A 15,898-nucleotide genomic window follows, 5' to 3' on the forward strand; every position below is an offset into this window, starting at 1 on the left:
ACCTTGAATTTATTGAAGAAAGATATGTATCTCAAGCTATATATGTATTTGCATAAGTATTCATTCATTAATTTACTGGTAAAACTGTAAGTAACCAAACTGTGTTTTTATACTCATACTGTGCACTGGACTTCCAATTTAGATGTATTTTCTTATTACACAATTTGGTTAAAACTATGTTAGGACAAAAAATAAGATAAATCAATAGATAGATTGATCAATAGATCAATAAATAGCAACGGAAATTATAGTAAGAAATATAACTTATTCTATACTTTTCATTGTGAAAAAAAAAAAAAATTGAATTTTTCCATGACAAAGATGTTGCCGTGTTTTGATCCCAACTCTTTGAACTCTCCTGCTGATTTTTTTCTTCCGAAAATTAGTGGTCAAACCTCGGAGTCTGTTTCAGTGTGAACAACCTTTTACCACACGAGAGACACCTTTAACAGACACAAAAACACAACTGAAAACTGTTGTTCACTTATTTCTAACAACAAAGAAATGAAATTTTCACTACAAATTTTACGTCATGATTGTATTTATTTGAAATTACCACATGACGTGTGTTTACTATGGCATCTGAGTTTTTGGACTGGTGATATGTGCATCCTTCCTGCATCACCTCTTTACATCTGTCTATCCAGTTTTCATTCATTAATGGTTAGAAGTACCAAAAGGCTTCAGTCATTTCAATCAGCAAGGAAGAAGAGTACTGACTACAATGCTCTTTACTCATTAGACGTGGTTTATGTCCTGTGACCTCTCATTATCTGGCACCAAATAAATCCCTGAGCAACAAAGTCATCTCCTAGTTTTGAAGCCTGGATTGTGAAACTACTATTGGATGTGTGAACAAATATTCACATTTTACAATTTCTGGTGAAACTGGGCTGCCCACTTACCCAGATGGGCCAGAGTTCAAACTTTTTTTTTTTGGTCTTTTAGACACAAATACACTTGTGCATTAATGACCATTGCTGTAACGATTACATATTAAAATGGTGCCCTTCATTGAGGGCGAGGTGATGCATATTGCAGTTTTATTATCCGAGTTTCGTGACAATTTGTTTAAGCCTTGCAGATAAACGGGACCACTTACATAACCTCCTTGGCCAAAGTAAAAGGAAACGCCAACTCATGCTGTCCTGTTATTTTTCAATGCTTGACATATACACTTTGGGGGTCTTTCTTCCTACCATCGTTTTCACACACACACGTACACACACCTACAGAGACAGAGATCATCCCGCAGACACACTCAGGGGGATGAACAGTAATTGGCTCTTGTGGAGATCCCTTTAATGATGTCGTCAGTAAATGAATTTTAGGAAGGCTTTAAAGACAAAGAAGTGTTAACAGAGGGTGCATCTGTGTGTGTGTGTGTCTATGCATTCAAAAAATGTAGAGTATGTGTGTATGCATGCTAACGCATTTGTTAGGACTGATAAAAAGCAGATTAATAATCTCTATGTGCACTATTTAATGAACCAGTTGTAGAGCTCTTTTTTTTTTTAATGATTGTTACTATATCATATCAACTTTGCCACATAAATGGAAAACTTTGCCACCGAGATAAAATTACTATGTATTTTGAAGGTTGTTGTCAATGTTAACCTCTGGGATAATTCAGTGCTGTGATAAAAAATGTATAAAAAAACTGAATGTTGCAGATCTCAGACTTGAAACCATTTACCTGCAGCTCTCGCCCTCCTCCTCCCTGTGGCTAAGAAGCTGTTATTTTGTAGATTTGTTTGCCTGGAAAGGAAGTGTTACAGCTCTTACGTTTAGTAATAACTGGTTAAAGAAAGCACTTCATTATAGTTTGAAGAAAGCAGACATCAGTCAATTGGACGCCGTTTTCTGAAGGTCATATAGCTAGTCTTGTCAACGAAGGTGGCAGAGCTCATCATATTTAAAACACAGGGAAGGGCAATTTTTAGGGAGGTGAGACTACATGGTGTCACTGCGCTTGAATTTAAAAGAGGGTGACAATATGGGTGTGTGGAGGAGGTAAGGTGAGAGACGTGCCTGAGTTAGCCTTTTTTAATGATTGTGTCTACTTACAAAAAGGGTACACATGTCTTTTCACAGTCACATTGTATGAATTTGGTTTTGTGATAAGAGTTAGTTTTTCCTATTTGTAAAGCACAGAAAGAGAATATGGGGCAACGTATAAGCTGAGAAACTAGTGTTCATAATCACATGTCTAGTTTTAATATCCGGTGTCTGTCTTCACTGTCATGTCATTGCCCAGCTGATATTTCCAGACCATCTCCTCTGTCACTATCACATTAAGGCCCAAAAGTCCAGAAATAAAAAAGAAAAAAAGGATTGTAAAGTCAACATTTTTTGCAGAACACATTTGACACAATTGTAGTTAATGGCCGCATTTGATAAAAAAGAAAATATTAATAATAAATTCCTAGTACTGTTCTCCTCTATGTTTGTGCCCAGATACTCTTTGATATTTCACACTAGGTGTACTGTGCAAGAGTTTTGCTAAATACGGTGGTTGCCTGGCTAGCAGCAAGCTACAAAACGGGCTTAAAATGGAAACTATTCCCAGAGGAGGGGGTTATGTCATCCTGCTTTCTTTTGCCACTTAAAATATAGGTGTCTGCAGTTTCTATTATTTGCAGGCAATATACATATAAACTTTTGCAAAAGTCAAATGACAGAAATAACATTATTTAAAAGATGATGGATGGATGGATGGAAAACAGACATACCTTAGACTTGACTTAAAGTCAAAAAGTCAAGACGAAGCACCCCCCCAAAAAAAGGCGTCATTTTGGGTAACTGTTCTGGCCTTTGAGGTTGGAGCTGTTATTATATCAAAAGTGACCTCAACAATTATCATGATGAAAAGCACGGTGCTGATAATATCAAAAAATTAAAAAATTAAAAAAATAAAAAATAAAAAAATCAATAGAAACCTCTAATAAAAAAAATAGACTGCTGTCTACTAATTTACTTTTAAAAAACCTTTTTACCTTCAAGTTACTGAATTAAGGTTAAAGTAAGAGATAGGAACTGTAAAAAGTGTACAGTACTCCCAATTTGAAATCAAGATATTTTTGATGTTATTGGCCATAATCAAATCACTATGATATCAGTGTATTATCAAGACAATCTTGACGTTTCATTCTTTCGGATTCAACATTTATTACAACATGCCTTGTTGGAATGTTAACTTGATTCATATAAATAAAAGCACAAATTTTTGAAGCACCTGGATATTGTTTAGCTTTTTAGATTATCAGCACCCCTCTAATCTTCATTTTTCCTCCCACTATCATTTTACTTCCTTTCTATTTTCTTTTATCTTCCTCCTTCATCACATCACAGCATAAAATGTGATAATGTCTGGTTGCCCACCTAAATTCCTTTGTCCTTTTAACTTGCCTGATATCCTGTCAGGTTTGGTGGGTGGGAGGCGTAAAAGGACACGGATGCGGACTTCAAAAAGCAAACTTGATTTATTATTCCACAAAAACAAGGTTAACTCAAAGCGCGGCTGAGCCGGATACCAAAAGTAGACTGAAGCAAAACAAAACATGACTAAGACAAAACGAAACATGACTGAGAAGAAACAAAAGATTTGGCTTGGCTTGGCTTGGCTTGGCTTGGCTTGGCTTGGCTTGGCTTGGCTTGGCTTGGCTTGGCTTGGCTTGGCTTGGCTTGGCTGTGACCGTGGTGAAGGGTGTAAGGATCTGACCAGGTGAATGGGGAAACCTGGAAACTACAAACTGACTGAGTGATAGGTGAGTGAGTGCAGCTGGGGGAAAAACACAGGTGATGTGAATGAAGGTGATGGCAGAGCAACAGAAACTATGGCTAAACTAAATATCGGGCCTGGACTAGAAAACTAAGGCATGGCTAAACTAAAAACTAAACATGAACTAGAAACCAAGGCATGAGAAAGAACGAAAACATGATAAAACTAAAAACTAAACAAGAACAAACATGGCGAAAACCCCATGGAGGTGACATTTCCTAGATATTTCCTGTTCTCCCCCTCTTCCTTTCCTCATCGATCTATTCATCATCTTCTCACCACCTCATCCCATCTCTTCTCCTCTCACCTCCTTGGTTTGCGTGAGGTCAGGATAATGGTACTAATTTGTGTGTATGCTTGTGTTTGTCCCCTATCTGTCCCCTCCCAGCTGTGACACAGCTGACCTACACATACTGCTGTGTCAACAGCAGCAGCTCATACGCACATCACAAATGACAGAATCTCAAGGGACCTTAACAAGATAGTTTACACTGAAAGAGAATGTGACAAGAGGAAGGGAGGGCTGAAGAGGAGAAGGGGAGTTATTATCCATGGAGCTCTTCACTGTTGCTAATGTTGATGTCAAGGATATGTAAATGGACTAAAGTGAGCAACAAGAACTGCATCAGTTAAATCAACAGCAATGTGTTGTGGTGCAGTGACGGGATCAGCCAGTCATTTCCATGAAAGTGATGTGAAACCACATGACAATTAAATTGTCATGTGGATCGCACATAATACTCTCCAATTACTTAAATAATATTTTATATTCTGCTAAGGAAATCTTTTTAATGACATTCTTTCTTATTCCCACTTTGGACGTGTAAGCAATAGTTCTTAACATTAGCTTCTTATAAATTTAACATAACAAAGAGGAACGGATGGCAGTGAAACCCAAGGTTTATGGAACTTGTGATGTAACAGAGAAATTACAATAAGAGCTTTATATTAACCTGCCAAGCACCTGGCACAAAACTCTACTGGTGGTAATCTGGAAAAGTTCAACACATAACTCATGACATGATTGTGCTTAAAGCTGCAGTCTGCAAGATTTGTTGTTGTCATATGTAAAGTCCTACTTTTTGGCATTTTAAGAGTTTACATGATCTATCAGAACGCTTGAAGTTGAAAACGGTGACCTCCGTAGTCGCAAAATGCAAGAAATGCTTATTTTTTAACCGAAAAATAAAAAGTTATTCAACTTCCTGTCCCGCCCCTTCAAAACACATGAGAACTCGTGCACGTACACGTGCACGCCAGATGCACCTACACGACTCCTCATTCATCAACTCACCTGTCATTTGCGATCATGGAAGACACAGTAAGTAGACTAGCCCGTAATGAAGTTCAATAGTCTAGATAAATAAGCGTGGGGACGAGCCTACCTTGTATCGCACGTGCACAATCGGTGATTGACAGGCAGCAGAGCCCAGCTCGTAAACCTGATTGGTTACCTTTTACCGGTCCGGTCTGCAATTTTGTAAATAAACCTGCTGGCTTTGGAGGGACCTAGCAGGACATATAGGGGACCTAGAGAACTCTTTTTTTTTTTGTATTGGGGTATTTAATGTACTACTTTCAGAATCCCCGGACAGTTCCAGGCATTATGCTTGAAAAAGAGTTGCAGACTGCAGCTTTAAAGGGGGAATCAGGACCAAGTCAAATATTTTCTATTAGTTTGATGGGTGGTATTCTGAGCTCAGTTTGCTATGTGTGCCATTTGTGGTTAACATTTATATATGCAATCATCACTTTTTAATTGAAGTGGTTGTACCGTAAGGGCCTTTGGTGGTTTAAAGTAATACTATGTAACATTTCTACCTTAAAATAACAGCTTGAAAAAAATTGTGCGGCTAGAATGAGTTTTAATATTATGATTGGCCTGTCTCCTATGCCCTTCGGGGGTCTGAGTTGGAATAACTGCGCTATGTAACTTTGCTGGACCGGCCTGGGAGCTGAGCGGAAGTACTTCGACTTGCTTTCTGGCACACCTACCGCAAAAACAAATAGACCCCTCTCACGCTCCCAGTTATAAGGCTAAGCTAGCGCAACATTGTCAGTACGATCATCATGGCAGAGGCACCGAAGAAACAGAAGAAGACGTTGACTGATGAAGCAAGGAAGAGAAAGAGATTTACAACAGTGTCTTAACCGTACATTACCTCCAAGCCTGTAGGGGGAGCTCCATAATGGGCTTTTTGAGAAGTTACATAGTATGGCTTTAAGTCTATCATCTACATCAACAGGGGCAAATATTGTGTGAACCCCGTGTGGAAGTGCTGCCTTAGAGGCTCAGCGCAGGGTTCAAGTTGTCTGTGTGCTGTTTGGGCTCTCTGGATGGTATTTTTAAGCTGTCATCGTGACTCGTTGACATGTGCCTGGAGATTTACCCTCTGGGTGCCACTGTGAAACAGTTGTTTACGTTCAAAGCGAGTGTGTGTGTTTTTGTTGTCTTGTGTGGGGGGAATGCGAAAGGGAGTATTTCTCAGATTGAATGTCGACAAACAGCACATCTCCAATGTTTCATTATCACATGTAGAATCTCTCTATGACAAAATGAATATGCAAAAGTTCATGTTGATGACCGTCTTATTCATACACAGTGGTGAGTTTACACTAATAAGCAACAACATTGTAACCACCTGCATTTTTTTTGTCAAGGCCACTATTGTGCCGCCTAAACAGGCACATATACTTGACCTTTGGGGTTGTCCTGTGGTGGTTTTCTGGGACCCTGAACGGTGGATTAGGATTGTTCCAATGCACGACACAAGGGCACAATGAGTTTAGCTTTTTTTGAGGCTTGGGCAAGTCCTTACACTGTCTGCTCCTTGAGCCAGGAGCAGGTTTTGTGATGTTGCAGTAAAGTCTTACAGGAGAAACTGCTGACACAAGGGAGTGATGCCACCATGGTGAAATGTTCTTTGGTCTAAAAAATGCTTAGGTGGATGGTACATGTCAAAGTAACATCCACACGAATGCCAGAACCCAAGGTTTCTCGGCAGGACATGGCATTGTTACAGGATAATCAATGTTATTTACCCATCCCTGATACTGCTCTTTTACTCAAGTCTGAATACACCTTAAAGCTGTTTTTTAAGGTTCACATTCAGACTGAATGTAAACTTACAAATTTGAACAGAAGATTTAACACAGTTCTGCTATCTTCATGTAATGCATTCTCCATATAATCATCCAAGCAGTGTGCTTTCGATTTAGATTCTTTGTGTACCTTTTTTATCGGGTTAATTAATTTACACGGGTGCTCTTGAGGACATAGAAACAACCACATACCCACCTACAGCACACACACTACACACTGTTAGAGTGCAAATATTACACTTCACTGAATGAGCTCCTTCCATTTCCACTCTGCTGTTATTGATTGTTCTTAAACAGCACTACTCCTGTCGGCTTGTACCAGGAAATTGGCATCATATTGAAACTGTCACAGCAAGGGTGCGTTTCATTTTAGGCCCCGAGGGCATGCTGAGCGATGCACAAGAGGAATCAATCTTCAGTCGCTGGCATTGACTTGTTTCTGGAAAGGTGTTAAAGGTGTTTCTGCTTTATCAATTAGTACGGTGGCTCTATAGCTTTTTTCCTTTTTGGCTCAGCATTCAATCCTGTCCTTCCATCAGGTTAGATTCTAAGTGTTAGCAAACAATCATTTTGTTAGAAAGTCTTTTAAACAGAAGGTGGATCCCTTCCAAGTCCAAAAAAAAGACTGCCCCACATGACCTCTACCCTCCTTATGGAAGAGGTTTAGTAAAAAGTAATAAGAAATAGCAAGATGACAACACAAGGACACATACTTGAGAAAATAAGTTCATAATAATAAATTTAAGGTTGGAAGTGAGTAAAAAATGTTTTTTCAGCATGAATCCTGATGATTTTTACAATCGAAACATTTTAATAACGGTCATAACAGACCAAAGTGATACACATAGCATAGAAGTTTATGTGATTATTTTGTAACAGACTGTTTGTAATCATGCAAAAAATAATTCAAGAAACCAAGACTGAGAACACATAATTTTGTGTGCATATTTATGATGTTCTTTGGTTTATTTGGACAATTATTAGCTCTATTGATCTATGCAGAGAATCATGCGAATGATGCTACACATATTTCTATGAACGATTTTTGCTCAACTAATTCCACCAAAGGTGCCCTGGCTGACCGAGAAACTGAGCAATAAGAAGACAATAAGAATAAGAAGATAACTGTGAATAATTTATATACACTAATGCCTTTGTTAGATGTGACACAATATATGTTGATGCAAAATGCAAAAATATTATGTATACTTATAAGTAAAAACATCTCTGGGAAACCTTTAATCAACAGAATATAAATAGCTTAGTACTTTAATGCAACATGCTTAAAGCTATCTTTTTATTACAAGCTCAATGTCAACTATTGTCAATCAGAAAACATAAACAAACAATTTACTACCCAGTGATATGGCTGTGTAACGATAATCTTACCAGAGCATGTAGGCTTTCTCTCTCTGTGTGACTCGTATTTCCTTTTCATGACCAAGCCTGTGCAGTGCAAGTCTCTGCTGCGGGGAGCAAAGATCTAGGTTTTCCTCCACTAAATAAACCACTTTCCTCAGTCAGAAAGACTCAACAGAGGGATACGATCAGAGTCTCTTTTGGTCTGTGATATCTAAGACAGAGGACTTATGCATGAACTGCTGAAAGGTATACACTTCAGTTTTATCTAATGGTTTTGGCTTGAGTGGCAGCTGCCTAAAAGCAACATCTTGCTTCATCTTAAGGTTGTACAATACTGCTTTAAGCATCTGGTGATGGAAAAGATAGCAAACCATTTTATCTTGAAGACAGGATTAAGATGGAATTATAATTTGGTTATTACATGGCGGGCTATTATGTTCTGTTAAAAAGCCACATTTGTTTAACATAGTAGTCTAACTCATCACAAAACTAATGCAAATATCTAGCTTTTTCCTAAAGCCAGATATGTGTGTTAACTGCCTGAGCCCACTTGTACACTTTGGCATAAGTTTAACAGGAATGTCCAGGTGTCACAAGGTGCATGTGTATGCGTTACATCACCAAAATGTTCCATCTGAATATGTATACACAAATGACATAATATACTGCTATGTGACCTTTGTTTGATTTAGAAGAAATACCTTGACCACGTCCACGTCTGTTGAGCTGCAGGTGACGGAGTCATCCACCTCCCTCACCTGCCCATCGGTTTCCACAGTTACCAGTTTGATGGGCACTGCTACACGCCGGCCAGTTAGAATGGCTGTGTTCAACACCTGTGTGTCCTACAGGTAAAGAGAACATAAAAAAAAAACAGAATTTGAAAAAAATTACAAAAGAACTTTCTTGAACACCCAGTTTACCAAGTTATTATAGTATGTTCAGCCTTTGACAGTTCTAAGCTGGAATCACGGTTTACTGTTAATGTAGCATTAAGCAGTTGTATAACGTATTGTCAATAGTGGACAATCATGTCATATGATATTTTATTGATATTTACTGTAATCTAAAAAATTTTTAACACATTACTCAGTTATTTTGTGAAAATATTTTGCTGACAAATGTGTTGTCACATTGTATTTGAAGTGAAGGTAATGTGGCAAAACATTGTCATCTGCTTCAATAGGAAATTCAGCATGTTGTACATGAAACGGAAGACATGGTTAATTATAACGAAAAATCCAGGGTAGAGAGCAGGAGAGAGTTTGAAGGAAGAGAAAGATGGAAAAAAGAAGTGATTATAAACCTCTCAATTACTGTAATCAACATGATTACATTTGATTAGATCCTTCCAACAAAAATAGCCCAAACAAACCAACACATGTATAGACCTCAGGACACTGTGTGCCGGTGTCAATCTTGATTATTTGGCATTTGGAGTTTCCAAGGGGGCATTTATCAACACAAGCCTGATTATAGGTTATGTTGCAAGGCCCACTTATTCTGGATAAGATATATGTGTATATATATATATATATGTGTGTGTGCGTGTCTGTCATTTGTCATTTAGAGGAATTAAGCACTGATAATTCCAACAGAGAGGATGAAGGAGAAATAAAGAATAAATGTGCAATTAAAGACTGTACATAAAGTTGTATTGTCATCTGGTGTCAGATATGAAGCCAACAAGGAAATATCTTGAAGTGCAATCCCACTCGTAGCAGCTACAAAGCACATCCGGCTCCGATAGACTCCCTTTTAAAAATTGTTAATTCTTTGACGAAATAAAAAAATCTATATTTTTCTTTCCTACAAGCCATTAGTTAGATTCATTCCATCGTATCAGTATGCTTGTGGTATACTGTTAGGTATGTATGGTAATTGCACATAGCAGTGGTTGTTCTGCAAATCTCAGAGTAGGAGCCATCTTACCTAAAAAACACTAAAATCCTGTTAAAAGACATAAAAACAACAATGAATGCAAGATGGTTCAACAGTCTCATAAAGCAGAAGCCGTTTGCTGGAAGAATTAGCAAAAAAGTCCCAAGACAACAAATGAAAGACTCTTTGCTGGCTGCAAAAAGGGTATACATGTTGTGATATTTGCCTAAGGGGATGTTACTGAGTGCTGATCAAGCAGAGCATGTTGGATCAGTCGTAACACACACACATAAGATAAAAAATTAATGAAACAATATTACATCTGCATCACATTCACAAATGCACATAAAATACAGCTTACTTTTAGACATTATCAGGCTTTGTTGTATGTGCTATGGCTTAACACCCACATAATTATGCAAAAAGAGCAGGAAGACTAAACAAGAGCAAACACAAGAATATGCATAGTAAGCAGAATAGCACATCAAGGCAGAGATACAAACCTCCAGAAAACACTCAAAGGGCAAACACACACGATGAGATGGGAATTCTCAGACTCACTTGACACATACTCAGGAGTTTAAGCGAATGTGACCACTGACAACCTGCCTCATGCCCTATTCCTCTATGCCACACTCCGCAGTGTAACCTTTACTTAATGAGATCTCTTGCTCTTTCTCTATTAAACATGCACACTCACTTTCTTAATCAGTAATTCCTAGTTTTGCTCTCTCCTTCTTACACTGCTCAGTCGTGTCTGAAATCGGAAAAAAAATGTGCTACACCGACACAACGTAGACACTGTTGCATAGGTTTGAGCTGAAAAAGGGTGAGGAGGAGGAGAAAGGACAAACAGGATTAAATCTGTGTAAAATGATTAAAGACACATATGGAGAGGGCACTGCAGGGCACAAGGAAAGTAGATATGGAAAGGAAAAAAAGAAAAAACACAAAGATTCTTCCTAGGCTTTTAGTAAAATGAGCTAAAAACAAAGAGAACGAGAACATATTTTAGTTTTTTGTTACTGTGCGCCTGTTTTAGCACAGTATTTCCAATACCTTACTGTAAAGCAGAGCATGCAGTGTGTGCATGATACAAATGTGTGCATGTCACCTTGTGTGGCAGTCTCTTGGAACCCATAGTGTTGTCACTACAACATCAGTGCTATGTGGACCACAGGTAACAACAACGAAGGGGTAAACATGATTTCCTGAAAACTCAAATGAGCTGACTCAACTCTGTTTTTACCTTCTGCTTTGGTATAGAGTTTACCTTTATTTGATGCATAGATCTAAGGACAAAGGCACCTAAAGATAGACTTTTCTACATTCCTGCTTGCTATACCAACATAATGTCATGGCGAAGCATGTAGAAGATTTCCTGGTCCTGGTCTGGTTCCTTGTGGATTTTTTTTAAGTACCATCGGGGAACATTTTTTTTCTCCAAACTTTTGTTTTACTTTGTGTTGCACTTCGTGCTCACAGGCTCTGTTTGGTTAGGTTCGCCAAGCAAAAAAATATACACAAAAGAAAAAGACATGAAAATACAAAAAACACTGCTGTTGGCTGTATTACATCATCCACTGGGTTTTTATCTGATTTAGATTACTTTTTATTAGAATTAGTTAGTAATCACAGACAGTTATGGTTGGTTCTTTTATGTTGCCGCTGTTAATGATGGTCTCACTAATGCATTTTGTTCCTTATTACTGGACCCCAACCAAACAAGAATATCTTAGAATGTTTTTTCTCTTATAAATACGTATATACTTAATCTGATGAATGCCTTAAACAACTGACTGTGTATCATTGCCCTTTAGTGTAGCTGTAAGTATGCTGATAGAGTTATATGTTAGAGTCTCATGTCCAACTTTTCCATAATCTCTAAAATCCTTAAAACATGTATTTATTTGGACTAAATAAAAAGTGCATAATAAACTGTAAATAAACTCTACTGGTCCCGTTAGACCTCAGTGCTGCATTTGATACTATTGACCAATGACTACAACATATCATTAGGATCTGGGCTGGGATCCATATACACGTTAACTTTGGACTATATATTAGGAAAAAAAAATACATTTCCACTGTTATGCTGAAGACACTCAGGTGTGTTTATCTATCAAGCAAGCAAGGAACTAATCAGTTTCTGAAGTTACAAGGTTGTCTTAGAGACGTAAATTCCTGGATAACATGTCATTTTCTACTTTTAAACCAGGCTTAAAAAATATGTCCATTTTCATGGTCCTAAAAACCTCAAGGATTCTCTAGACAGGGAGTTAGTTCCTCTGTATGTCATTATCTCGGCTTCCAGTTTTATTGTAAGAGACCTTGGAATAATTTTTGACCAGGATTAGTTTTTTAGCTCAGGCCTCTAAAGCGACTTGATTTAATTTGGGTAATTTATGTTTCACCAGAAGGGCAATGCTCAGCCGTGGCCCCATATCATTACAGATGCAGGCTTTTGAACTGACTGATAACAAGCTATATAGTCTCTTGAGTCCAGAGGACACAGAATCCATGATATCCTAAACAAATTTTGATTTATCTGATCATAGAACATTTTCCACTTTGCCTCAATCTATGTTAAGTTAGCTTTGGGCTAAAGAAGACGGGATTGTTCCTGGATCTTCTTCATATATGACTTCTTCTTTCCACGACGGAGCTTTAGCCTGCATTTGTGGATGGCATGATGAACTGTGCTCACAGTCACATAGAATAAATTCTGGAAATGTTCCTGAGCCCATGTTGTTATTTCAATGACAGAATCTTAATGCAGTGCCGCCTGAGGGCCTGAATATCACAAGCATTAAATATTGATCTTTGGCCATGTCTTTGGTGAAAATAGATGTGTCTAAAAATGTTGATGATATTATGTACTGCAAATGATGGATTATTCAATGTCTTAGCAATATTACGTTGAGGAACACTATTTTAAAACTGGTCTATAATTTGTAGCTTTTTTTTTTGTTTTTTTGCAGATTGCTGAATCTCTACCCATCTTCTGAGAGATTCTATCTCAAGACGGTGCGCTTTACATAATCAAGTTAGTGTCCTGTTTCCAGTTATGTTCTACATTGCATGCTGTCTTTATGTACATTTTATACAGCATCCCAACTTTTTTAGAATAGTTATTTTTGTATTAAAGATGTTCATAAATTTTGTGTTTAAGTGTAAAAAAATATATTAGTTTTATATATCAGTATACAAGTGATATCATAAACAAGAGTTTCAACAACCACAACAAAAGAAAATTACAGATTGGAATGGATTATCATAACAAAGTGTGTTATGAGTGACACATACTGTATATAAATCCTCCTTTGAAAACCAGAAGAATTTGGATTGAAATAATCTAAAAATGTCCCGATGAAACTGAAATTTGAAATCACTAATGTCATCCATCCATCCATTTCATATACGCGCTTAATCCAATTCTAGGTGTGTGTGTGTGTGTTGGGGGGGGGGATCTCAGGTGCCATCGGGTGAGAATCAGAGTACACCCTGGACAGGTCAAAAGTCCATCACAGGGCCACACAGAGACGAGCAACCATGCATGCTCACATGCACTCCTACGGACAATTTAGTCATACGTTCGTCTAACATGGATGGAGGGGGGGGTTTTGGACGATGGGAGGAAGCCAGAGGACCCGGAGAGAACCCACACATCATATGTACAGGGAAAACATGCAAACTCTACAAAGAAAAGACCCAGCCAGGATTTGAACCAGGAACCCTCTTGCTGTGAGGCGGCAGTGCTAACCACCTTGCAACTCATCACTTATTCCGGTAACATATAAAGAAACATATTTCAAAGAAGATTTCAGGATAAGTTTTAAGTATGCAAATGAGATATTTGTTGATTAGCATAAATGTCAAAAAACTGTGGTAAAAGAAGGCGTGTTATGAAAGGGAAAAGATGACAGAGAAAGTGTAGTTTTAGAGAAAGAGTGGAAAGAGAAGACAGAACTCAAACCAACATAAGACTTTACTTGGTAATTATGAAAATTGCAAAATGTGGTTTTGCTGTCGCACACACTCTTTGCTATTGGTGACAGCCAGACATTAACCTATGACAGCTGCCTCATTTAATTGTCCACTACCGACTGGACATTGGTTCAGAAAACCGACATTATCAGCCATTATAAGTGCCTCAGTAACCGGCATGTTAATAGCAGGTTGATTTTACTATAGAATACAAAGATAGACCAAATAGAGCTGAAAAAGGACAGGAATATTGGTTAAAAAAAAATAGGAAACGAGACCAAGCAGAAACAAAATGATGAAAATATAGCTAGTGAAATTTTTTTTAAAAACACAGCTGGAAGAGGACTATTAAAACAAGAGTCAAGGAGACAGAGAAAGACATAGGGAGAGAAAAGGAAAGAATTTCATGCATGTCCAAGGGAATTATTAAGTGGCTCGTCAACGACTGGCTCCCTACTGCCTTCAAAAGCTGCTTCCCACTGCACCGAGATAAGCTCAGAGATGTGCATGTGTGGTGAATTCTTGAGTCTCAAGTATTTGAATGTATGATTTAATACATCTTTTTCTGAGCATTTACATATTCCCCCGTCACACCTGTGTATAGTGTGCAAGAGAAAAGCTCTGGTGCACACTTGGAGACTTTGCAAGACAGAGGGCGCAAGCGAGAGAATAAATGTGAGTGCGCTTATGTGCATCAGCAACTCACTGACAAAAACGTTTTTGAGCATTGGTGCCAAGAAAAAATAAAGTCTGGGAAACGGCCTCCCTGCTCAGTGAAGCTTATCCATGTATGTTTGTACTTTTTAAGGTGTGTGCGCGCAGCTTTAAATGAAGCAACTAGAGCGAGACCACCCATCAAAGTAGTACACGCACACACATAAAAGTGTTGACACACTGAAAAAAATTGGAGGGTTTTGCTCTTCTGTACAAATTAAATTCCAACTTACAATAGAAGTATGTACTGTAAGCACTTCTCTTTGTGTTGTTCTTTATTTCTCCATTCCTCTATCACTCTATTTCTCTCTATCGTTCTCTCTTTTACTCGCTCTGTCTGTTCAACACACACAAAAGAATACGGACGCACACACGGAAAAAAATTCTTCCAATCAAAATGGAAGAACTGACATGTAATCTGCAGTTGTGTTTCCAGCAAATGCACAGAGGCATTAACACATCCTCTCACACGTTCACACACACATAGAGGGAGGCCTTATCTAAGTCTGTGCTCATTCCTTAAATTGTCAGGTTTCTCATTTGGGGGAAATTGCTTGGAACATATACAACTCAGAGACTTACTTCGTTCTCGCTGTGACCTTTTCACCACAGTCTAACAATCCAAACAGTGGGGCACCGGGCAAAAAAATGTCCTGCTTCCTCTGCTGCTGTACGTAATAAATTCAAACGTTGTCATGTGAGAGGATATGATAAACACAAAGAGTTGTACCCAATGGTTACTTTTACAGGGGGGTGAAGTTTGTGTTCTTTAGCTAATCTGAAGTTCTTTTATTTCAAAGGTTATTCCTATATTTTATTTCCATATAGTAGTGGGTAACAGTACTCTGTGACATTTTACTTGTTGAGGTAATCGAAACAGTATGTTCCATGTTGCACATACATTTGTTCATGGACAATTACATAATGTGTGGATGTGTATCTCCCAGAACGAACATCATTTTAAGCTGGAAGCAATCGTTTAATTAGCCATTGCCCCTCTGGCTCTGATCCATAGTTGTAACAATCAAGCTGACACACACAACACGAACACAACATATACTTTGTTGAAAC

At 38.1% G+C, this 15,898-nt stretch overlaps 1 protein-coding gene across 1 annotated transcript in view; it reads right to left on the reverse strand.

Moving 5' to 3' along the window:
- LOC142382046 (transmembrane protein 132D) overlaps positions 1–15,898 on the reverse strand; it is a 281,279-nt gene that overhangs the window by 46,115 nt on the left and 219,266 nt on the right. The window contains exon 6 of the mRNA XM_075467490.1: positions 8,947–9,090. Coding sequence (XP_075323605.1) covers positions 8,947–9,090 — 144 coding nt within the window. The remainder of the gene's footprint in view (positions 1–8,946; positions 9,091–15,898) is intronic.

Source organism: Odontesthes bonariensis, chromosome 6 (assembly GCF_027942865.1).
Source record: "Odontesthes bonariensis isolate fOdoBon6 chromosome 6, fOdoBon6.hap1, whole genome shotgun sequence".
Classification (NCBI taxonomy): domain Eukaryota; kingdom Metazoa; phylum Chordata; class Actinopteri; order Atheriniformes; family Atherinopsidae; genus Odontesthes; species Odontesthes bonariensis.